This window comes from Oncorhynchus mykiss, chromosome 12 (assembly GCF_013265735.2).
Source record: "Oncorhynchus mykiss isolate Arlee chromosome 12, USDA_OmykA_1.1, whole genome shotgun sequence".
NCBI lineage: Eukaryota > Metazoa > Chordata > Actinopteri > Salmoniformes > Salmonidae > Oncorhynchus > Oncorhynchus mykiss.
In genome coordinates this window covers 46,092,916-46,119,571 of record NC_048576.1, presented here as the reverse complement: position 1 = coordinate 46,119,571, position 26,656 = coordinate 46,092,916, and the positions used below count along the sequence as shown (strand labels likewise).

General features: G+C 42.1%; 1 protein-coding gene across 2 annotated transcripts in view; it reads right to left on the bottom strand.

Annotated features, from left to right (window-relative positions):
* LOC110538903 (rho guanine nucleotide exchange factor 12) overlaps positions 1-25,987 on the bottom strand; it is a 120,238-nt gene extending 94,251 nt beyond the window's left edge. Inside the window, exon 1 of one of the 2 annotated variants that reach the window (XM_036937653.1) lies at positions 24,761-25,987. In XM_036937653.1, the coding sequence (XP_036793548.1) occupies positions 24,761-24,792 (32 nt within the window). In that variant the 5' untranslated portion in view covers positions 24,793-25,987. The remainder of the gene's footprint in view (positions 1-24,760) is intronic. The other variant, XM_036937654.1, reaches the window with a different exon arrangement.
* Positions 25,988-26,656: the final 669 nt, after the last annotated feature.

The window sequence follows — 26,656 nt, the reverse complement described above, 5'->3', positions numbered from 1 at the left end:
AGAGTTACACATGGAGTAAACAAACAAGTCAATAACACAGTAGAAAAAAAAGAAAGAGTCTATATACATTGTGTGCAAAAGGCATGAGGAGGTAGGCGAATAATTACAATTTTGCAAATTAACACTGGAGTGATAAATGATCAGATGGTCATGTGCTGGTAGAGATACTGGTGTGCAAAAGAGCAGAAAAGTAAATAAATAAAAACAGTATGGAGATGAAGTAGGTAAATTGGGTGGGCTATTTACAGATGGACTATGTACAGCTGCAGCGGTTAGCTGCTCAGATAGCAGATGTTTAAAGTTGGTGAGGGAGATAAGTCTCCAACTTCAGCGATTTTTGCAATTCGTTTCAGTCACAGGCAGCAGAGAACTGGAAGGAAAGGCGGCCAAATGAGGTGTTGGCTTTAGGGATGATCAGTGAGATACACCTGCTGGAGCGCGTGCTATGGGTGGGTGTTGCCATCGTGACCAGTGAACTGAGATAAGGCGGAGCTTTACCTAGCATGGACTTGTAGATGACCTGAAGCCAGTGGGTCTGGCGACGAATATGTAGCGAGGGCAAGCCGACTAGACCATACAGGTCGCAGTGGTGGGTGGTATAAGGTGCTTTAGTAACAAAACGGATGGCACTGTGATAAACTGCATCCAGTTTGCTGAGTAGATTATTGGAAGCTATTTTGTAGATGACATCGCCGAAGTCGAGGATAGGTAGGATAGTCAGTTTTACTAGGGTAAGTTTGGCGGCGTAAGTGAAGGAGGCTTTGTTGCGGAATAGAAATCCGACTCTAGATTTGATTTTAGATTGGAGATGTTTGATATGAGTCTGGAAGGAGTTTACAGTCTAGCCAGACACGTAGGTACTTATAGATGTCCACATATTCTAGGTCGGAACCATCTAGGGTGGAGATGCTAGTCGGGCGTGCGGGTGCAGGCAGCGAATGGTTGAAAAGCATGCATTTGGTTTTACTAGCATTTAAGAGCAGTTGGAGGCCACGGGAGGAGTGTTGTATGGCATTGAAGCTTGTTTGGAGGTTAGATAGCACAGTGTCCAAGGAAGGGCCAGAAGTATACAGAATGGTGTCGTCTGCGTAGAGGTGGATCAGGGAATCGCCCGCAGCAAGAGCAACATCATTAATATATACAGAGAAAAGAGTCGGCCCGAGAATTGAACCCTGTGGCACCCCCATAGAGACTGCCAGAGGACCGGACAACATGCCCTCCGATTTGACACACTGAACTCTGTCTGCAAAGTAGTTGGTGAACCAGGCAAGGCAGTCATTAGAAAAACCAAGACTACTGAGTCTGCCGATAAGAATATGGTGATTGACAGAGTCAAAAGCCTTGGCCAGGTCGATGAAGACGGCTGCACAGTACTGTCTTTTATCGATGGCGGTTATGATATCGTTTAGTAACTTGAGCGTGGCTGAGGTGCACCCGTGACCGGCTCTGAAACCAGATTGCACAGCGGAGAAGGTACGGTGGGATTCGAGATGGTCAGTGATCTGTTTGTTGACTTGGCTTTCGAAGACCTTAGATAGGCAGGGCAGGATGGATATAGGTCTGTAACAGTTTGGGTCCAGGGTGTCTCCCCCTTTGAAGAGGGGGATGACTGCCGCAGCTTCCCAATCCTTGGGGATCTCAAGACGATATGAAAGAGAGGTTGAACATGCTGGTAATAGGGGTTGCGACAATGGCGACGGATAGTTTCAGAAATAGAGGGTCCAAATTGTCAAGCCCAGCTGATTTGTACGGGTCCAGGTTTTGCAGCTCTTTCAGAACATCTGCTATCTGGATTTGGGTAAAGGAGAAGCTGGGAAGGCTTGGGCGAGTAGCTGCCGGGGGGGGGGGGGGGGGGGGGGCTGTTGGCAGAGGTTGGAGTAGTCAGGAGGAAGACATGGCCAGCCGTTGAGAAATGCTTGTTGAAGTTATCGATTATCATGGATTTATCGGTGGTGACCGTGTTACCTAGCCTCAGTGCAGTGTGCAGCTGAGAGGAGGTGCTCTTGTTCTCCATGGACTTTACAGTGTCCCAGAACTTTTTGGAGTTAGAGCTACAGGATGCAAATTTCTGCTTGAAAAAGCTGGCCTTTGCTTTCCTGACTGACTGCATGTATTGGTTCCTGACTTCCCTGAACAGTTGCATATCGCGGGGACTATTCGATGCTATTGCAGTCCGCCACAGGATGTTTTTGTGCTGGTCGAGGGCAGTCAGGTCTGGAGTGAACCACGGGCTATATCTGTTCTTAGTTCTGCATTTTTTGAACAGAGCATGCTTATCTAAGATGGTGAGGAAGTTACTTTTAAAGAATGACCAGGCATCCTCAACTGACGGGATGAGGTCAATATCCTTCCAGGATACCCGGGCCAGGTCGATTAGAAAGGCCTGCTCACAGAAGTGTTTTAGGGAGCGTTTGACAGTGATGAGGGGTGGTCGTTTGACTGTGGACCCGTAGCGGATACAGTCAATGAGGCAGTGATCGCTGAGATCCTGGTTGAAGACAGCGGAGGTGTATTTGGAGGGCCAGTTGGTCAGGATAACATCTATGAGGGTGCCCTTGTTTACAGATTTAGGGTTGTACCTGGTGGGTTCCTTGATGATTTGTGTGAGATTGAGGGCATATAGTTTAGATTGTAGGACTGCCGGGGTGTTAAGCACATCCCAGTTTAGGTCACCTAACAGAATCACATCAGCTGATATCTCAAAGTGCTGTACAGAAACCCAGCCTAAAACCCCAAACAGCAAGCAATGCAGGTGTAGAAGCACGGAACAGAACAAACTCTGAAGCTAGATGGGGGGCGATCAATTCACAAATGGTGTCCAGGGCACAGCTGGGAGCTGAGGGGGGTCGGTAGCAGGCGGCAACAGTGAGAGACTTAATTTTTTAAATTAGTAGTTCGAACTGTTTGGGTATGGACCTGGAAAGTATGACATTACTTTGCAGGCTATCTCTGCAGTAGACTGCAACTCCTCCCCCTTTGGCAGTTCTATCTTGACGGAAAATGTTATAGTTGGGTATGGAAATCTCAGAATTTTTGGTGGCCTTCCTAATCCCGGATTCAGACACGGCAAGGACATCAGGGTGGGCAGAGTGTGCTAAAGCAGTGAGTAAAACAAACTTAGGGAGGAGGCTTCTGATGTTGACATGCATGAAACCAAGGCTTTTTCGATCACAGAAGTCAACAAATGAGGTTAACTGACGATCTATAAACCACGTCTCCGTAATATAGCATGGGTAGGATGGTCATCTGAATCAGGGTTAGTTTGGCAGCTGGGGTGAAAGAGGAGCAATAGCCTGCAGCTTGGATATGTGCTGAGAGAAGGACAGTATACTGTCTAGCCATACTCTCAAGTACTTGTATGAGATGACTACCTCCAGCTCTAAATCTTCAGAGGTTGTAATCACACCGGTGGGGAGAGGGGCATTCTTCTTACCAAACCACATGGCCTTTGTTTTGGAGGTGTTCAGAACAAGGTTAAGGGTAGAGAAAGCTTGTTGGACACTAAGAAAGCTTTGTTGTAGAGCGTTTAACACACAATCCAGGGAGGGGCCAGCTGAGTGTAAGACTATCATCTGCATATAAATGGATGAGAGAACTTCCTACTGCCTGAGCTACATTATTGATGTAAATTGAGGAGAGTGGGGGACCTAGGTTTGAGCCTTGGGGTACTCCAATGGTGACAGGCAGTGGCTGAGACAGCAGATTTTCTGACTTTATATACTGCACTCTTTGAGAGGTAGTTAGCAAACCATGCCAAAGACCCCTCACACCAATACTCCTTAGTCGGCTCACAAGAATGGAATTGAATGGTCTACCATATCAAAAGCTTCAGCCAAGTCAAAAAAAATTACAGCACAACATTGCTTAGAATCAAAGGCAATGGTGATGTCATTGAGGACCTTTAAGGTTGCCGTGACACATCCATAACCTGAGCGGAAACCAGATTGCATATCAGAGAGAGAGAATACTACAGACATCAAGAAAGCCAGTTAGTTGATTATTGACAAGTTTTTCCAACACTTTTGATTAACAGGGCAAAATAGAATTTGGCCTATAACAGTATAACCCTTTAAATAAAGGATGTACCTACCCAGAGAAGAGAGACAGGTTAGAAAGGTCAGAGATAGCCTCTAATGATAGGGGCAGCAACCTCTACATGATCAGTGTCCCATCCTCGGGACGGTTGAACTAACGTAGGCTAATGTGATTAGCATGTGGTTGTAAGAAACAAAATAAAAATCCCAGGACATAGACATATTTGATATGGGCAGAAAGCTTAAATTCTTGTTAATCTAACTGCACTGTCCAATTTGCAGTAGCTATTACAGTGAAAGAATACCATGCTATTGCTTGAGAAGAGTGCACAATTATGACCTTGAAAATGGATGAATAAACCAATTAGGCACATTTGGGCAGTCTTGATACAACATTTTGAATATATATGTAATAGTTCATTTGATAACTCTAAAACGTAGTGCTGCCATCCAGTGGCCAAAGTCTAAATTGCACCTGGGACAGAATAATTCCTTATGGCCTTTCTCTTGCATTTCAAAGATAGTAGCGATGTTTTTTTTCTTTGTATTATCTTTTACCAGATCTAATGTGTTATATTCTACTACATTAGCTTCCACAAACTTCAAAGTGTTTCTTTCAAATGGTACCAAGAATATGCATATCCTTGCTACAGGCAGATAGATTTGGGTATATTATTTAAGATAAAAATTGGGGGGGGAAAGGGGCTATCCCTAAGTTAATGAAGCTGCCAGTTGAGGACTAGTGAAGCGTCCGTTGTTCAACTAGACAACTAATGTACTTGTCCTTTTGCTAAGTTGTGCACCGGGCTTCCCACTCCTCTTTCTATTCTGTTAGAGCCAGTTTGCGCTGTTCTGTGAAGGGAGTAGTACACAGCGTTGTACGAGATCTTCAGTTTCTTGGCAATTTCTTGCATGGAATAGCCTTCATTTCTCAGAACAAGAATAGACTTACGAGTTTCAGAAGAAAGTGCTTTGTTTCTGTCCATTTTGAGCCTGTAATCGAACCCACAAATGCTGATGCTCCAGAAACGCAACTAGTCTAAAGAAGGCCAGTTTTATTGCTTCCTTAAATCAGAACAACAGTTTTCAGCTGTGCTAACATAGTTGCAAAAGGTTTTTCTAATGATCAAATAGCCTTTTAAAATGCTAAACTTGGATTGGCTAATAAAACGTGCCATTGGAACACAGGAGTGATGGTTGCTGATAATGGGCCTCTGAATGCCTATGTAGATATTCCATAAAAAATCTGCCATTTCCAGCTACAATAGTAATTTACAACATTAACAACGTCTAAACTGTATTTCTTATAAAATGTATGTTATTTTAAAGGACGGATTTTTTTGCTTTCCTTTCAAAAACAAGGACATTTCTAAGTGACCCAAAACTTTTGAACGGTAGTATATACAGTTGAAGTCAGAAATGTACATACACTTAGGTTGGAGTCATTAAAACTCATTTTTCCAACCACTCCACAAATTTCTTGTTAACAAACTATAGTTTTGTCAAGTCTGTTGTGTCATGCACAAAGTAGATGTCCGAAGTCATTTTTACTTATAATTCACTGTATCACAATTCCAGTGGGTCAAAAGTTTACATACACTAAGTTGACTGTGGCTTTAAACAGCTGGGAAAATTCCAGAAAATTATGTCATGGCTTTAGAAGCTTCTGATAGGCTAAATGACATAATTTGAGTCAATTGGAGGTGTACTGGAGGTGCACTTCCTGACTGTAAGGAAGTACACCTCCAGTACACCTCCAATTCACTCAAATTATATCACTCCTGTGATGGTCGCAAATGGGTCTTCCAAATGGACAATGACCCCAAGCCTACTTCCCAAGTTGTGGCAAAATGACCAAGGACAACAAAGTCAAGGTATTGGAGTGGCCATCACTAAGCCCTGACCTCTCCCATAGAACATTTGTGGGCAGAACGGAAAAAGCGTGTGCGAGCAAGGAGGCCTACAAACCTGACTCAGTTACACCAGCTCTGTCAGGAGGAATGGGACAAAATTCACCCAACTTATTGTGGGAAGCTTGTGGAAGACTGCCCCGAAACATTTGACTCAAGTTAAACAATTTAAAGGCAATGCTACCAAATACTAATTGAGTGTATGTAAACTTCTGACCCACAGGGAATGTGATGAAATAACTAAAAGCTGAAATAAATCTCTCTACTATTATTCTGACATTTCACATTCTTAAAATAAAGTGGTGATCCTAACTGACCTAAAACAGGGAATTTTTACTAGGATTAAATGTTAGGAATTGTGAAAACTGAGTTTAAATGTATTTAAAGGTGTATTGAAACGTCCGACTTCAACTGTATCTCACACCGGGGGGGGGGGGGGGGGGGGGTATTTGGTAATGGTCCGTTAGTGCAGGAAGTTGGCTGATGATTCGATGGTAGTGATAAAGGCGCGGCGGGGTGTAGCTAGCGACTTTACCACTTATCTGCAGCCAGGCCAGATGTTGCCAGCTGGGTAGGCTTGCAGAATGGGTTTTGTCTGTGTTCATAATGTACGAGTGTGTGTGTTTAATGTGTTTGAGTGTGTCCATGCATGTTTATGTGTGCGCAATTTGCATGTGAGAGTGTGTGTGAAGATAGCGGCAGGGTGACTGCGCCTGCTGTTGAGAATCACGCTCCAGTGGGCTTGAGTAACGAGGCATGCGGGGGAGACAGGAACAGGAACTAGAGGCCTGCAGGTCCAGGTGCACTGCCTCAAACAGAGCTACAAATGAGACAGCAGTAGCAACAGCGGTCCCCACTCTCTCTCTTTCCCTGGTGCATATGACACTTATACCAAGCCAACTCACTGAAGCATATGGCTAATTCCCTTCACCTACTCATGCAATTCCTATGTTGCGTAAATAAAGTTGCTTAATTGTGACTGTGGGGTACAATGTGATTTGAAGCTCTGAGCAAATGACAAAAAGAAAATGGCTAAATTAAATAAATGAGATAAGTCACTGACTCATGAATGATGGATAGTTTTGAAAATAAAAATGAAACAAATATACCGGCTTATTGGACATGAAAGATAGACTTAATATACCCAACAGGTGCATATTTCCATGTGGTCACATTTTCACATTTTTTCTTCTTTTTTTTTACTGACCTTCTCATTGAGAACACAACTCATGTTTAACATTATACATAGGCCTAAATCACAAGTCCAGAAAAAAATTCAGCAGCTATAACACTTCTCTAGAATGTTTAGATTGGCACGTCTCTCTCTCACTTTCTCTCTCCAGACATGGGCTGACTCTGACTTCACTTCAGAGAAGCAGTCTCTGAGGTGGGCTGCTATCAATCCAACTCACTTCAGGCCAACACAATATATTGGGCTACATAACAGCCATCCTGGACTGTAATGTTCAGATTTTAGTTTCCCCCTCAGCAACACGATGTGCTTGACATCTTACCCAATTACTGTATAATTCTGAGGGAGAAGGTCATCAGTATGCCTGTTGTAGCTGCTATGAAAGCACGCTATAGAAGACAACAATATCAAAGGACAGAATGCTGTGTTGCTAATGACGGATACCGGGCGCATGTTTGGGTATGCTTCAAGAAAATGAGCACATGCATATTTCAAATGATCAATTGCTCATGTAAAACCAGTTTAAGGTTAACGTATGGCTAGGGCTGTGAAGATTATGGCTTTAGAAAAAACATCAGTGGGATGTTGGGGTCAGTGTGAGAGTCGCAAGTCAGACTATCCCGAGGAAGTCCTTTTCCTCCCTCTTCACTGCTGGAAGAGGGAGGGAGGAGAGAAATAGCAGGGAGGAGGGGGAGGAGAATGGGAAAGAGGCTGCATATTACTGGCAGTTTCCATGGTGACTGACGCAGCTGGGAAAGTTGAGTGCTGGGAAAGTTGAGTGCTTCATCACGTGTGTGGGGCATGAGGAGCTGTGCTGGACTGCACTGCTCTCACACACACATAAATGCACGAGCACAGACAGACACACACACCAGGCGAGAGGAGAGCGAGAGCTGAGCAAGTTTACTCCTTCTTCAAGAGGGGTCTCTCTCTTTCTCCCTCCGACACTTCCTGTGGGAACTGAGCACTAAGGGCCCACAAACAGACACACAACATACAGGGCATTCGGAAAGTATTCAGACCCTTTGACTTTTCCCAAATTTTGTCATGTCACAGCCTTATTCCATAATAGAGTACATTTTTTTCTCCCCTCATCAATCTACACACAATAACCCATAATGAAAATGCAAAAACAGGTTTATAGACATTTTTGCACATTTGTATATTTTGTATACATAAGTATTCAGACCCTTTACTCAGTACTTTGTTGAAGCACCTTTGGCAGCAATTACAGCCTTGAATCGTCTTGGGTATGACACTACAAGCTTGGCACACCTGTATTTGTGGAGCATCTCCCATTCTTCTCTGCAGATCCTCTCAAGCTCTGTCAGGTTGGATGGGGAGCGTCGCTGCACAGCTAAAAGATGGTGCCGAAGAACATGGCTGACGTTTTACATTCTCCCAACCAATTGTGCTATTTTTATTAATTTCTTTACTTATTGTGTACATAAAGTTGCTGCTACTGTCTCTTATGACCGAAAATAACTTCTGGATATCAGAAAAGTGATTACTCACAGCGGACTGGAATAAACTTTTTCCTTTAATATGTTCCGGAATTCGTCCAATGGCACTGAGGAATACACCACCTCAGTCATCGGCTTCATCAATAAGTGCATCGTTGACGTCGTCCCCACAGTGACTGTACAAACATATCCCAACCAGAAGCCATGGACTACTGGCAACATCCGCATCGAGCTAAAGGCTAGAGCTGCCGCATTCAAGGAGTGGAAGACTAATCCGGACGCTTATAAGGAATCCCGCTATGCCCTCAGACAAACCATCAAACAAGTAAAGCGTCAATACAGGATTCAGACTGAATCCTACTACACCGGCTTTGACGCTAGTCAGATGTGTCAGTGCTGGAAAACTATTACAGACTACAAAGGGAAAACCAGACGCGAGTTGTCCAGTGACGCGAGCCTACCAGACGAGCTAAATGCCTTTTATGAAGCATGTACGAGAGCATCAGCTGTTCTGGATGACTGTGATATAACGTGAACAAAACCTTTAAAACAGGTCAACATTCACAAAGCTGGTGGGCCAGATGGATTACCAGGACGTGTACTCAAAGCATGCACTGACCAACTGTCAAGTGTCTTCACTGACATTTTCAACCTCTCCCTGACCGAGTCTGTAATATCTACATGTTTCAAGCAGACCACCATAGTCCCTCTGCCCAAGGAAGCGAAAGTAACCAGCCTAAATGATTACCGCCCCGTGGCACTCACGTCGGTAGCCATGAAGTGCTTTGAAAGGCATGGTTCACATCAACAGCATCCTCCCAGACACCCTTGACCCACTCCAATTTACATACCCCCCAACAAATCCACAGACGACGCAATCTCAATCGCACTCCATACTGCCCTTTCTCACCTGGACAAAAGGAACACCTATGTGAGAATGCTGTTCACTGACTACAGCTCAGTGTTCAACATCATATTGCGCACGAAGCTCATCACTAAGTTAAAGACTCTGGGACTAAACACCTCTCTCTGCAACTGGATCCTGGACTTCCCGACTGGCCGCCCTCAGGTGGTAAGAGGCAATAACACGTCTGCCACGCTGATCCTTAACACTGGGGCCCCTCAGGGGTGTGTACTTAGTCCCCTCCTGTATTCCCTGTTTACCCACCACTGCGTGGCCAGACACGACTCCAACACCATCATTAAGTTCTGACGACACAACAGTGTTAGGCCTGATCACCAACAACGATGAGACAGCCTATAGGGAGGAGGTCAGAGAATTTGTGCCAGGACAACAACCTCTCCCTCAATGTGAGCAAGAAAAAAAAGGAGCTGATCGTGGACTACAGGAAAAGGCGGGCCGAACAGGCCCCCATTAACATCGACGGGGCTGTAGTGGAGCGGATCGAGAGTTTCAAGTTCCTTGGTGTCCACATCACCAACAAACTATCATGGTCCAAACATACCAAGACAGTCGTTAATAGGGCACGACAAAACCTTTTCCCCCTCAGGAGAATGAAGAGATGTGGCATAGGTCCCCAGATCCTCAAAAGGTTCTACAACAGCATCAGAGAGCATACTGGCTGGTTGCATCACTGCCTGGTATGGCAACTGCTCGGCATCTGACCGTAAGGCGCTACAGAAGGTAGTGCAAACGGCCCAGTAAATCACTGGGGCCAAGCTTCCTGCCATCCAGGACCTATATACTAGGCGGTGTCAGAAGAAAGCCCATACAATTGTCAGAGACTCCAGTCACCCAAGTCAGACTGTTTTCTCTGCTACCGCACGGCAAGCGGTACCGGAGCTCCAAGTCTAGGACCAAAAGGCTCCTCAACAGCTTCTACCCCCAAGCCATTAGACTGCTGAACAATTCATACAAATTGCAACACAAATTTACATTGAACCAACCCCCCCTTTTTTACACTGCTGCTACTCGCTGTTTGTTTGTTTGTTATCTATGCATAGTCACTTCGCCCACATGTATAGATTACCTCAACTAGCCTGTACCCCTGCACACTGACTCAGTACCGGTGCGCCCTGTATATGGCCTCAATATTAGTATTCTAATTGTTTCTTTTAGCCTACTTAGTAAATATTTTCTTCTTATTTAACCGCACTGTTCGTTAAGGGCTTGTAAGTAAGCATTTCACGGTAAAGTCTACACTTCTTGTATTCGGCACATGTGGCAAATAAAGTTTGATTTGATTTTCAGGTCTCTCCAGAGATGTTCGATCGGGTTCAAGTCCAGGCTCTGGCTGGGCCACTCAAGGACATTCAGAGATTTTTCCAGATGCCACTCCTGCATTGTCTTGGCTGTGTGCTTAGGGTTGTTGTCCTGTTGGAAGGTGAACCTTCATCCCAGTCTGAGGTCCTAAGCGCTCTGGAGCAGGATTTCATCAAGGATCTCTGTACTTTTAGAATAAGGCTGTAAAGTAACAAAATGTGAAATAAATCAAGGGGTGCAAATACATTCCGAAGGTACTGAATATTATTACAGTGCCTTGCGAAAGTATTCGGCCCCCTTGAACTTTGCGACCTTTTGCCACATTTCAGGCTTCAAACATAAAGATATAAAACTGTATTTTTTTGTGAAGAATCAACAACAAGTGGGACACAATCATGAAGTGGAACGACATTTATTGGATATTTCAAACTTTTTTAACATATCAAAAACTGAAAAATTGGGCGTGCAAAATTATTCAGCCCCCTTAAGTTAATACTTTGTAGCGCCACCTTTTGCTGCGATTACAGCTGTAAGTCGCTTGGGGTGTGTCTCTATCAGTTTTGCACATCGAGAGACTGACATTTTTTCCCATTCCTCCTTGCAAAACAGCTCGAGCTCAGTGAGGTTGGATGGAGAGCATTTGTGAACAGCAGTTTTCAGTTCTTTCCACAGATTCTCGATTGGATTCAGGTCTGGACTTTGACTTGGCCATTCTAACACCTGGATATGTTTATTATTGAACCATTCCATTGTAGATTTTGCTTTATGTTTTGGATCATTGTCTTGTTGGAAGACAAATCTCCGTCCCAGTCTCAGGTCTTTTGCAGACTCCATCAGGTTTTCTTCCAGAATGGTCCTGTATTTGGCTCCATCCATCTTCCCATCAATTTTAACCATCTTCTCTGTCCCTGCTGAAGAAAAGCAGGCCCAAACCATGATGCTGCCACCACCATGCTTGACAGTGGGGATGGTGTGTTCAGCTGTGTTGCTTTTACGCCAAACATAACGTTTTGCATTGTTGCCAAAAAGTTCAATTTTGGTTTCATCTGACCAGGGGCACCTTCTTCCACATGTTTGGTGTGTCTCCCAGGTGGCTTGTGGCAATCTTTAAACAACACTTTTTATGGATATCTTTAAGAAATGGCTTTCTTCTTGCCACTCTTCCATAAAGGCCAGATTTGTGCAATATATGACTGATTGTTGTCCTATGGACAGAGTCTCCCACCTCAGCTGTAGATCTCTGCAGTTCATCCAGAGTGATCATGGGCCTCTTGGCTGCATCTCTGATCAGTCTTCTCCTTGTATGAGCTGAAAGTTTAGAGGGACGGCCAGGTCTTGGTAGATTTGCAGTGGTCTGATACTCCTTCCATTTCAATATTAATCGCTTGCACAGTGCTCCTTGGGATGTTAAAGCTTGGGAAATATTTTTGTATCCAAATCCGGCTTTAAACTTCTTCACAACAGTATCTCGGACCTGCCTGGTGTGTTCCTTGTTCTTCATGATGCTCTCTGCGCTTTTGACGGACCTCTGAGACTATCACAGTGCAGGTGCATTTATACGGAGAATTGATTACACACAGGTGGATTGTATTTATCATTATTAGTAATTTAGGTCAACATTGGATCATTCAGAGATCCTCACTGAACTTCTGGAGAGAGTTTGCTGCACTGAAAGTAAAGGGGCTGAATAATTTTGCACGCCCAAATTTGTTAAAAAAGTTTGAAATATCCAATAAATGTCGTTCCACTTCATTATTGTGTCCCACTTGTTGTTGATTCTTCACAAAAAAATACAGTTTTATATCTTTATGTTTGAGGCCTGAAATGTGGCAAAAGGTCGCAAAGTTCAAGGGGGCCGAATACTTTCGCAAGGCACTGTATATTAGAGGTCGACTGATTAATCGGAATGGCATGGCCGATTTAATTAGGGCCGATTTCAAGTTTTCATAACAATCGGTAATCGGCATTTTTGGACACCGATTATGGCCGATTACATTGCATTCCATGAGGAGACTACGCGGCAGGCTTATTACCTGTTACGCGAGCGCAGCAAGGAGTCAAGGTAAGTTGCTAGCTAGCATGAAACTTATCTTATAAAAAAAAACTATCTTAACATTAGCACTAGTTAACAACACATGGTTGATGATATTGATATTATCATATAATCGATGCGGTGCCTGTTCATTTATCATCGAATCACAGCCTACTTCGCCAAACAGGTGATGATTTAACAAGCATATTTGCGAAAAAGCACTGTCGTTGCATCCAATGTGTACCTAACCATAAACATCAATGCCTTTCTTAAAATCAATACACAAGTAATATATATGTATATGAAGGTTAGTCAATCTGGAAAATGTCAAGAACTTTTAAAGTTTCTTCAAGTGCAGTTGCAAAAACCGTCAAGCGTCATGATGAAACTGGCTTTCATGAGGACCGCCACAGGAATGAAGACCCAGAGTTACCTCTGCTGCAGATGATAACTTCATTAGAGTTACCAGCCTCAGATTGTAGCCCAAATGAATGCTTCACAGAGTTCACGTAACAAACACATCAACAGTTCAGAGGAGACTGTGTGAATCAGGCCTTCATGGTCAAATTTCTGCAAATAAACCACAACTAAAGGACACCAATAAGAAGAAGAGACTTGCTTTGGCCAAGAAACACAAGCAATGGACATTAGATAGGGTTGAAATTTGTCCAAATGTGAGACCGCCGTGTCTTTGTGAGACACAGAGTAGGTGAACGGATGATCTGAGCATGTGTGGGTCCCACTGTGAAGCATGGAAGAGGTGTGATGGTGTGGGGGTGCTTTGCTGGTGACACTGATTTATTTAAAATTCAAGGCACACTTAGCCATCATGGCTACCACAGCATTCTGTAGCGATACGCCATACCATCGGGCTTAGTGGGTTATAAAAACTCTGAACACCAGAAGACGTGACAGCAAAATGGATGCAGGTGACGTGACAAACTCGAAACGGGGGAATGGTTGGTTGCTGAGGAGGTAAAGAGGAAGTCAGATGTATGGAATACATTTGACTGGTTGTGGAAAATACTGGAGATCAAGAAAAAGAAGATAAGGAGCAAGCACTGCATGCATATTATTTGTGCCAAACAGGTGCTGTTAGATTACAATATCATTTTTCTGGCCCTTTGGAACAATGTAAACAACACTAAATTATAAGTGTAGAAGAGTCTGTTGTAATTATTATTATTTTATTGTTTTTGAAAAGCCTTTATTATTGCAAAGACCAAGACAGTAGCATGCATTCGTGAATACTGTTGCTGACATGGAATGGTTTATTTATTGTTTATGCTAATATTTCAAAGGTTGCTTTGTTATTTTAAAACTAAAATGCTTCACTGCATTTCAAATCATGAAGGACACATATGCTGTGTGATGACATGAACAAATTAATAATTGATTGATACAGTAGCCTATATAAGTACTGAAATATAGGCCTACGGTACAGTATTAAGTCTAAACAGGACTCGCTCTTAGGCCTACAGCCCGATGGTGGTTATACAAGGCTGCTATACTAAGCCTACTAATGATAACATTACTTAAGATAATGATCATAACAAAAACAACAACGAGATCAAGGAGGGTTATTATTATTACAAATATAATTTCTCTAACAAATTGGAACAGTGTAAACAAATAAATCATAAGTAATTCTAGAGAGGCTGTTCTAAGGGGTGAAAAAAACCTGTCTAAACCCTTTATTACGGCATAGGAAAGATTAAAAACTGAATTTGTAAAATTGTTTATCCGACGTTGTGATTGCTAGACGCTTGGTGCTCACGAAATCAGTAGGCTATTAAACAAACAGTCAAACAGGCTACTGAAGCAGGATCTGTATTATTTTTTTACACACACACACACACACACACACTACACACACTACAGCCAGGCACATTTAACAGTTAGGCTGTTGATTATAGACCTAATGAAGTTTGGCGTTTCCTCTCTCCTCACTATTCTTAGACAATTAAGGATTGTTTTCTCATCTCCTAAATGCACTGCTGTCTCCGGCGGATTGTTCTCAACGCCAACATGCTGGGTAACCTTGCTCTTATGCACATAGCAACATGATCTATGAAAAGGCACCAATTCAACAGCGCCCTGATGTTTCAAAACAACGGAGAGTGACCGCTATCCAACGCGGGACAAAGCGCATTTGTTAGTGTTGCACCATTATTATTATTATTATTATTATTATTATTATTATTATTATTATTATTATTATTATTATTATTATGTAATATAACCATATACAATTTCAGTAGCACGTCTTAGAGTGATGAACTGTGCCATCTCCCTCCACAATGGATTAGTCCACTCAGACAGGAGCGAATCAGACAGGTGTCTTGTACACCATCATTTATTTAAATTTTTCTTGCTATATGCTCGACTAAAGAAATCTCGGTCAACCAACAGCCTATCGACCAAACAATCGACCAGTGGACTAAATGGGGTCAGCCCTAATTTCCCATTACGTCAAGTAGCATACATCAAGTAGCTCGATTTTAGCTCAGTCATTGGCTACTTTCACTAAGGTAGTAAACTGCTTCAATGCCTTTGATTGTGTAATATAGATAACGCTTCCTTCTCTGTTGTTTCAGAGACTCCAAGGAAAAGGAACCAAAATCAGTCATAGAAAGTGGAAGAAAGTATCATTTCTTTGCCATATACCAATTCTAATTCTTATAATCTGTGGCCATGTCCTGTCCACTGCAATAACCTAAATGTTCTGGCTTCTGAAGCAGAAGCAATAACCAAAAGCATGAAGAGAGCAAAGTGACTGTCGACACAAAATACCACAGACATTATGAAAAGTTAGGACAGAAGTATGTTCCCTGAGAGGCATGTGACTTGCTGCTGCATCACATGTGGCAAACAGACAGCAGAGTGTAGAAACAGCTGGGCAAAGCTGTAAGAGTGAGAAACTGTGTGAGTAAGAGAGAGAAAGAGATTGCTTGAAAGGGGTTTAGCACAGTTGGAAGGCATGTCGAGGTATCAGCACAGACCTCAACAATTCCTGAGTTGACACTGCTTAGCCTGGGCCTTGACATCTTGTCACTCGCTGTTCCGTGGAGCCAACGTTTCTCGGCAACTAGATATTACCATTTCTTCCTGACTCTGGCAGGATAAAGCCTGGCCACAGATTCAGTTTTGGCCACACTGCATTCAAGGACATCTGACGGAATAAATAGACGGAATAAAATTACATAACTGAAATTCGATTGAAGTCATGTTTGACTATCTCGTCTTGTAGTAAAGCATCTAGATCCATGAAGTTGAGACTTGTTTGGTCCATCTATTCTTTGCATAATACTGCGCGATCCACCACACCGCATTTAACCATGAAAAGATGTCTGGAAATATGGCTGAATATAAACAGTGTAGTTATTCCAAAATGCCGGTACAGGGACAAGGTGGAGTCACTGCCTACAAAAATAGCCACGTCACAGACACCGAAGTCATGCTTCCAGACAAACTAAACACCTTCTTTGAGAATAATATAGCGCCACCGTCACGGCTCGCTTAACAAAGACTGCATCCCCCCCTCGCCGTCTCCGTGGCTGATGTGAGTAAAACATTTAAAAACCTTTTAACCTTCGCAAGTCTGCTGGCCCAGACGGCATCCCTAGCTGCGTTCACTGCCTGTTCATACCGCTACCATTCAGACGGTGAGGTCAGTACAGGTGCATCAAAGCTGGGACCGAGAGATAGAAGCTGTTTTTCAATCTCAAGGCCATCAGACTGCTAAACAGAAATCACTAACTCAGAGAGGCTGCTGCCTACATTGTTACCCAATCACTGGACACATTAATAAATGGAGCACTAGTCACTTTAAACAATGCCATGTTTACGTATCTTACATTACTCATAATGTAAGATATGCTAGCTAGCTACATGTCTTAACAAAGGACACCACTATTTAAGTAACCATTTCAATAGAATGTCACTGCAACAACTGTTGACAGGCGTAGCTGTTAAATTCACTCAGGCTATCTACATTTTGGGCTCCCGAGTGGCGCAGCGGTCTAAGGCACTGCATTTCAGTGCTAGAGGCGGCACTACAGACCCTGGTCAGTAAATGTTGGCAAAAAAGTCTTAATTGTTGCCATCAGTACTGTTGCAGTCACCAACGCTCTGGATAACATAAATCAGGCTAACCAGCTCTGCTAGGGCAAGTAAAATGGTCAGTGAACTGTTCTCTCATTTGTGTCTGGAAGTAGCTAGCAAGCTAGCCAGTTAACTTGGGTGCTTGACTGCAGTTGTTGGGACAGAGCGCTCAGATAAACCCTTAAAGAGATAGTGGGGCTAAAACGCAAGAGGGTGTGAACAATGCTGAATGGGTATAGACAAAGGAGAGCTCTCCAGTAGGCGTACCAAAAAATTCAAAGGCCATTTTCTCAAAAGTGAGGTTACAAGTTTAGCAACTTTCAAAGCAGAATTACTTTCCCATTGTGCCTCAAATGCAGTGTGTGATATACCATTTTGTAGCTTTGCGTTTACATTTTATCCAATGTAAAACAAAACACAATTTAAAACTTTTCTCCATACTGTAAGACCAAATCAAGGCAGTATGTCACAATTGCTTTGTAAAGAAAATATTTTTTTTACCTTTTGTTAATAAAATACTTTTTCTGCAAACAGATCCTTCTGTAGGTATTATTACATTACAGTTTTTAATCCCGGTACTGAGTCAATGTGAGGTAATGTGAAGCGGCTAATTGTATAGCTAATAGGCTAGGTGTTTGTAGATCGAATGAGGTGAATGAAGCTACAGCAACAAATGTGATAATGGCTGCGGTCATTTTCGCTTGTTTTAGCTGTTCTCCAAACAGAATTTTAGAGTTTTTAAATTGAATAGAAATGCAGTAAATGAGTGAAAGGAGAAAAAGGAGAAAGGGACAAAAAGAGGGAAAGAGACAGCTGGTCACATTACTAAGGCAAACAATAACCTAAGGAGGACATAATTACTAAAGGTTGTAGCGGTTTGTGTAGACATTTGAAAAAAAGGGCCTGTAGGACCTGTCTGGTCGACTGAGATGATGACAAGGCAGAGCAACGCCATATCATGGACAAACCTCTTCCCATTTTACCAACCATTGAGTCTATATGTTTTGACCATCAAAGCTTGCCATCTGGGGTTATACCCAGCAGTTTAGTCTCTCAGCTTGCTCAATAGCCTCATTATTCAATAATCGATCTAAACAAGGTTTAGAGTTGAGCGAATGATTGTTCCCTAAAATTATGCTTTTAGTTTGAGATATTTACCACCAGCCTATTGCTAGTTACCCATTGTAAAACTAACAGGAGCTCTATGTTAAGTGTCTCATTTATTGACTTGACGTGTATACTGTTGAGTCGTCAGCATACCTAGACACAGCTTTATATAAGATTAATGGAAGGTAATATTTAAAAACAGAAAACAATAAAATGGCCCTAGCCGGCTGGTTATGATCAATGACATCAAAAGCTTCACTGAACAAAACACCTCCCATAATCTTCTATCAATTTCTTTCAGCCAATCATCAATCATTTGTCAGTGCCAAACACCTGCCCGGTATGCTTGTAATCATTAAGGACTGAGGAGTTTGTCACGATTCAAAATAAACTGAATGGAGCAAAGCACAGGCATCCTGGAGGAAAACTTAGTTCAGTCTGCTTTCCACCAGACACTGGGAGATGAATTCACCTTTCAGCAGAACTATTACTTAAAACAAGGTCAAATCTACAATGAAGTTGCTTACCAATAACACAGTGAACGTTCCTGACTTCAAGTAAATCTATGACAAGACCTGGAAATGGTTGTTAAGCAATGATCAACAACCAATTCGACAGAGCTTGAAGAGTTTTGAAAAGAATACATTTGGGCAAATGTTGCGCAATTTTAGGTGTGGAAAGCTCTTAGAGACTTACCCAGAAAGACTCACAGATGTAATCACTGCCAAAGGGGCTTCTACAAAGTATTTACTCAGGGGTGTGAATACTTATGTAAATTAGATATTTCTGCATTTCATTTTCAATACATTTGCAAAAAATTATATGAACATGTTTTCATTATGGGGTATTGTGCGTAGATGGGTGAGGGGGGGAAATCTATTGGATCCATTTTGAATTCAGGCTGTAACAACAAAATGTGGAGTAGGTCACAGGATATGAATACTTTCTGAAGGCACTGTATGTATGCTTAGTGTGCATATCACTTTTTCCCCGCTTCATCCTCTCAGGACAGGGGGCTCTCCTTCAACTGGAAAGGTTTCTTGTAGTCTGTTTATGGCTTCATCGGCACTTGTGAATTCCATCCTTTCCGTTGAGATATGATTCCTTTGTCCTCCAGTGACTGTCTGATCTGAATTTATTGCTTGCTATTTTTTGTCAGCCTAGCAGACAGGTCCTGGACGATTTCAAATGGATTGACCATGGTTTCTGATTTCCTACCTCCCCGTGCCTTCAGACGGTTGACTTTGGTCTGATAGTTCCACAACTTGAAGATTACCACGTGAGGGTACCTAACAGTTCTGTTTCACGCCGATCCTATGGTACCGTTACAGATCCTCTGGTGATACAGCCACGTCAAGTTCCTCTGATATCAGTTTGACCACGTAGCTGGAAAGGTCTCAGTTTTCCTCGTCTTCTGGGAAGGACAATATTCCCAGGCTGTTTCGTCTCATTCTGTTTTGATGCTGGTCCAATTCATATTGTTAAGTTTGCAACTTTGTTGTCTTGCGCACGCCTTGTATGTGCATGTCTGACACGATAGACTACTTTTCGAGCTAAATCTACTTTAACAATAGATTGTAGCAGTTTGTTTTGGTGTACATTGAGAGCATTTTAGCTATGTTTTCCTGGATATCCTTTAGCTGTTCATTACTCTCATTTGTATCTCCAGGTTATTTGTAGAAGCCAGACAAAAGTTTAAATTAAGCCTCTAAAATTAATAGATCAATAATCAGCTAAGCAGAAAGCTACCATTTCATTGTAGGATATGATTTGTTGATATATTTTAACTAATGCAACCACTACATCCATCTAACTTCCTCCATGTGTAGGAATACTGATGTTAAGATATTGGTATCCCAAGACAGACATTCATATGACCATAAATAGTTAATTCAACTCCACTCACAAGCAATTTTGCATGAAATAAGTAGAGAGATAGTCAAAACATTGTGGCTGAACGTCTGCTCAAATACATACAAGGCCCTTGATGCTGTAATTTGCAAAGGGTGCAGAATGACAGCGAGGCTCCACTCATTCCCATCCTGCACCACTCTGACCAGCAGCTCTCAGGAAGGGCTGGTGGCCTGGCCGGGCTGACAGACATTGTTTATCAGTGATGTCACCACTTCCCGCGAGAGTGGGTGGAGTGAGGGGAGAGAGAAAATACACATATCAGCTAAACTGTGTGACAAAGAGCAAATAGAACCAGTTGCATTTCCCAGCCTTCGTCAGTGATTCAACTGCATCACACTTCCAATTGGCCCTGAATGCCCTGAACCTCTGTGGCAGTCAGTCATGGACATACAGACATAGTTTTAATGTCATGTGCAGAAGTACAGTGAAATGCCTTTACTGCAAGCTCTAAACCCAACAATGCAGTGATCAATATCAATGTAGTACTAAAAAAAATTGCATAAGGTAGAACAAAAACAAGAAATAAAAATAAGAAAAACACGAGAAAGTAAGAAGCTATATACAGGGTCAGTTCCAATACCATATTTTCAATGTGCAGGGATACTGGAGTGATAAGAGGTAGATATGTATAGGGGTAAGGTGAATTGGCATCAGGATGAATGATAAACATGGTAGCAGCAGAGTAAAGGAAGATTTTATGTGAGTGTGTGTGCGCGTGAGTATAGAGTCAGAATAAATGGGTGTGTTGGAGAGTCAGTGTGTGTATGAGCAGGATTGTGCCAGAAGGTGGAGGAACTCTTCTGCTTAGGCACGGTGAAGGAACTCCACCCACTAGTATGCATTTCTGCAGGTGGCCATCAGAGGTAAGATATACTGGAGCCAAACCACAGAAAATCTGCATAACCCACAGCATTAAGGTAAATTCACACACTACAGATACGAAAGGTACAGAGAGTAGTGCAGTGTTGCAATGTCGTTTCTCACCAGTTGCTCCTTGTAATGCGCAGCGGCATCTGACAGTTGTTTTGCTACCTGGAAATTGAGACGCGCCGTAACATTCCTTGCGAAGACATGAGGGGCAGTATTGAGTGAGTTTTGCAATGGAAATCCTACCCTGTGTCTACATCACATCTCTTCTAGTATCCCTTCTGGTATAAACACAGAAGAGATGGACATGCAGCTAGTTTTCTGCTACTGCTATTCTACCTGCAATCATACATCTTTGTGCTTTTATTTCAACATTTGCTACGCTCAATTATGTCTCTGTCCAGATGAGGAGCATCTGTGCGAGGACGTGAGACGATACGATGACCTCTGCAATCCTTTGATGCAGTTGTAGTCGGTTAAAGTTAACAGCTGGAAGGAGATAATCACAAAATTTGAACACTGATACCGATAAAGTAAAATTTAGAACTATTCGGAAACCGGTATGTTCGCAAATGAAAAGGTGAAGGAAACGAGGAGTGGGGCTGCAGCCGAATGCCCAGTTGGCTTGGTACTTAAGCGAAACATCGTCAGACAGACACCAATACGGTATGTTGTCTTGTAATGCAGCGGAGTCCTTTTCTGCAGTGTGTTTTTGATCTTGGTTTAGCAGGCCTAGTTAGAACATGTGAAATCAACTCGTTTCTGGATGGGAGAAATTGTGAGTGGGAAATATCCTGTGCCTGTGTTGTCATCATAACGATTAACAGGGCTAGTTCAGATACCGTGTGTATGTGTGCTATTTAGATTGAGATGTTCATGAAATCTGTTCTTGAGTGAGCATTTAAACTCAAAGGAGCCCATAGAGATGTTTAAGATAGCAATGTATTCTAAAGCATTCGCCATCTGCTTGTAGTAGGGCTGGCGATGTGGCCTAAAAATTATACAGTATCTAATTATTTTCAAAATTTAAAAATCTATACAAAAGTATGTGGCCACCACTTCAAATTAGTGGATTCAGCTATTTCAGACACACCCGTTGTTGACAGGTGTATAATATCGAGCACACATCCAAGCAATCTCTATAGACAAACATTGGCAGCAGAATGTCCTTACTGAAGAGTTCAGAGAATTTCAACATGCCACCTTTCCAACAAGTCAGTCAAATTTCTGCCCAGCTAGAGCTGCCCCGGGTCAACTGTAACTGCTGTTATTTTGAAGTGGAAACGTCTTGGAGCAACAACGGCTCAGCCGCGAAGTGGTAAGCAACGCAAGCTCACAGAACGGGATCACCGAGTGGTGAAAGGCGTAAAAATCATCTGTCCTCTGTTGCAACACTCACTACCGAGTTCCAAACGGACTCTGAAAGCAAGGTCAGCACAAGAACTGTTCGTCGGGGGCTTCATGAAATGAGTTTCCATGGCCGAGCAGCTGCACACAAGCCTAAAATCCCCATATGCAATGCCAAGTGCTGGCTGGAGTGATGTAAAGCTCGCCGCCATTGGACTATGGAACAGTGGAAACGGGTTCTCTGGAGTGATGAATCACGCTTCATCATTCTGGCAGTCCAACGGACTAATCTGGGTTTGAAGGATGCCAGGAGAACGCTACCTGCCCGAATGCATAGTGCCAAACTGTAATGTTTGGAGGCGGAATAATGGAATGGGCTGTTTTTCATGGTTCGGGCTAGGCCCCTTAGTTCCAGTCAACGGAAATTGAAACGCTACAGCATACAATGACATTCTGGACAATTCTGTGCTTCCAACTTTGTGGAAGGCCCTTTCCTGTTTTAGCACGACAATGCCCCCCATGCACAAAGCAAGGTCCATACAGAAATTGTTTGTCGAGATCGGTGTGGAAGAACATGACTGGCCTGCACAGAGCCCTGACCTCAACCCCATTGAAAACCTTTTGGTGTACTTTTGACATACACTACATGACCAAAAGTATCTAAATTCTCTAAATAATCTTAAATGCGCACATTCTCTAAAATATACCTAGGCTAAATAAAAGCCTTCAACCATGAGAGCCACTAATAATTTAATTATTTTCTCAAAACAGTTAATCACATAAAAATGCCCCCTTTTGTATTATTTTTTTTACCCGAACCATGCAAATGACATTTTATTGGTCACATATGTTATTGCGGGTGTAGTGAAATGCTAGGACTAAGGAAGGTGGGTACCAGGCTGAAAAGTACCACCGGCACCTGGTAACCCAAAGGCCCAAGAGAGAGTGGGCAACCCAGAGTCCGGTAGTTCAATGCTGCAGATCTGGATTACAGGTTATGATGCAATGGCCATAATGTGGCTTCTTCCTTGCTGAGCGGCCTTTCAGGTTATGTCGATATAGGACTCGTTTTACTGTGGATATAGATACTTTTGTACCCGTTTCCTCCAGCATCTTCACAAAGTCCTTTGCTGTTGTTCTGGGATTGATTTGCACTTTTCTCACCAAAGTACTTCCATCTCTAGGAGACAGAACACATCTCCTTCCTGAGCGGTATCACTGAGTTTTGAAGGTAGGCCTTGAAATACATCCACAGGTACACCTCCAATTGACTCAAATTATGTGAATTAGCCTATCAGACGCTTATGAAGCCATGCTCCAAGCTGTTTAAAGGCACAATCAACTTAGTGCATACAAACTTCTGACCCACTGGAATTGTGATACAATAAATAATCTGTCTGTAAACAATTGTTGGAAAAATGACCTGTGTCATGCACAAAGTAGATGTCCTAACCGACTTGCCAAAACTATAGTTTGTTAACAAGAAATGTGTGGAGTGGTTGAAAAACGAGTTATGACTCGAACCTAAGTGTATGTAAACTTCTTACTTCAACTGTAGATATTCCATAAAAATATAAATACATCTGCCCTTTCCAGCTACAATAGTCATTTACAACATTAACAATGTCTACACTGTATCTCTGATCAATTTGATGTTATTTTAAATGGACAAAAAAAAGTGCTTTCATTTAAAAAACAAGGACATTTCTAAGTGACCCCAAACTTTTGAACGGTAGTGTAATACTTCAAAGTACTATTTAAGTAGGGGGTGTCTGTACTTCACTATTTATATTGACCATTTTTACTCCACTACATTACCAAAGAAAATTATGTACTTTTTACTCCATTCATTTTTCTTGACGCCCAAAAGAACTCATTACATTTTGGATGCTTTGCCGGACAGGAAAATGGTCCAATTTACAAACATATCAAGAGAACATCCCTGGTCATGCCAACCGACTGCCTTTGATCTGGCAGACACCCTAAACACAATTGCCTAGTTTGTAAATGTTGTCTTGAGTGTGCCCCTGGCTATCCGTAAATAAAAAAAATAAAAAATAAAAAAACAAGAACTGTGCCATCTGGTTTGCTTTGAAATTATTTTTACTTTTGATACTTTCACTCAAGTAGTATTTTACTGGGTGACTTTCACTTGAGTCATTTTCTATGAAGGTATCTTTACTTTTAATCAGGTATGACAATTGGATACTTTTTCCACCACTGCCTTTTTCCAAAAACACGCATTGCTTGCGGTACATTATGTTTAGAGCAAAAGTGTCAGGGCTCTTAACAAAACTCCCCCAGTCAGAAGATACTAAAGCAGTTAGCGTTTATGAATGGGGTAGGAGAAAATCAGACACATCTAATAATATTAGAAAGGGAAAGGGACATGGGATTTCATAACAAACAAAAATTCCATCATGTGTATTGCTAGACTACATTACAATATGCTGATAGTTACATTGAAATACCAATACAGAGCCGTGGGAAGGGATACATGCAACGGCATAAGCAGTATAGGAGTTGAGCTACCATTCATGCGTCGTGGGAATGAGATATTATTTACCTGTCAGTGAGTGTTGACTGTGTCTCGCTCATTGGGCTTCCGTTTGTTTTTTCCACACGGATTTTATCCAACTAACGTTAGCATTTTCATCAAAATGACAAACTGTATTTTGGAGAATGGCTTCGTCTTGGCTTTCAATGTCCGTCCAAGGGCGTTCCACAACGATTCAAATTCGTTTAATCCATTAAAATAAGAACATATGGGTTCAGTGTAGACTTCAATTCTTTGGTGTATTTAGTTTTTTCAAATATTGATGTAAAACAATTGTTCCAGACAGAAGACATCAGACTGTAAACGCTCTTCTTCAGAACCATTACGGGGGCGTGAATTAAACAACGTATTGCCAATGATACATTGATAACTCTGAGTATGGTGAAATGTTACTAGAAATGAAACGTTAACCTCTCAATATCTTTAGGAGAAACATTAATTGCGAACGCACTGTATCATGGGCATCGCCTGCCGCTGCTTGCGTCCGTCTTTGTCAATAGACTACCGGGAAAGTATTAGCACTGGCTACCTATTGTTAATTTGTTTCCATGTGAAATAACACTGCACAAAGTTACTAATTCGACCAATGTTTTGACAAGATTGGTCTAATCGTTCTGAAGATTCCTTGTTTTAGTTTTCTTTTCATTAAGTTCTCTCAAATGAAGCTTGGTTTCTCTCGAAGTTGGTCGCTTATTTACCTTCCAAAATGTTTTCATGGTAAAATTCCCATCCGATTCCCCCCTTAACCAAGACGGATTTGGTCCTTCATGCCCGGAAGAATGTCGACAACAAAGTGATCCTTGCTGCGTTCTAAAGGTTTTCACGAAATTTGAAATATTGTTTCACCACTCCGTTCCAAATACCGTTTAGATTACATGAGCGATCCTCACAGGCCTTACGCTCTTTACTGTACTATAGTGCGGATGGAAATTGAAATAATTTTCCCACCCCTAAAAAGGGAGAGGAAAAAATATATACAAAAATATCACCTTTCCTCTTGGGCCAAACCGGGTCCCGACACAGCAATTCGTAACAGCAACTTTTGAAAGCAACACAGATCTCGACAAATTCCGTTTTCAGCAGCCTAGTTTATTTTGCGGTTGAGACTTCTACGTTTCATTGAATTACAGTATGTATTTGAATCAAAACACCTAGGTACGTTTTCGGAATAGAGCTTTCAAAACCTTTGATGTCAGTTTAGTTAGGCTGGCTAAATGGGATGGTCATGATTCAACATCTTATCTTCATGCTATATATGACAGACCAGTAGATGGCCCATTTACTAAGCCTATTATTGCACATTCCAACAGATACTTTTTAATATAATGCTTATTTGGCTATCAACTACATTATATTATATTGGCTAGATATATATGTATAGGCTCTTTAAGTAGTAGCCAGGCCCAGCCAGTCAATTATTTTATTCTTTTTTTTCCACAAAAGGGCTTTATTACAGACATTGAGGAAATGTTCACATGGTATATATAAGCAATCATTTATAATGTTTCTCTGTCCGCTTTTGTATGTTTAGTATATAATCTAGATCATACATTCTATTGTACTAGGTACTGATTTATTGATTTTCTGATGTACACTACATGACCAAAAGTATGTCTTTCCAAAATCATAGAGTTGGTCCCCGTTTGCGGCTATAACAGCCTCCACACTTCTGGGAAGGCTTTCCACTAGATGTTGAAACATTTCTGTTGCGACTTGCTTCCATTCAGCCACAAGAGCATTAGTGAGGTCAGGCACTGATGCTGAGCGATTAGGCCTGGCTCACAGTCGGCGTTCCAATTCATCCCAAAGGTGTTAGTTGGGGTTGAGGTAAGGGCTCTGTGCAGGCCAGTCAAGTTCTTCCACACTTTGTGTACAGGGGCATTGTCATGCCACAAAGTTTGTCTA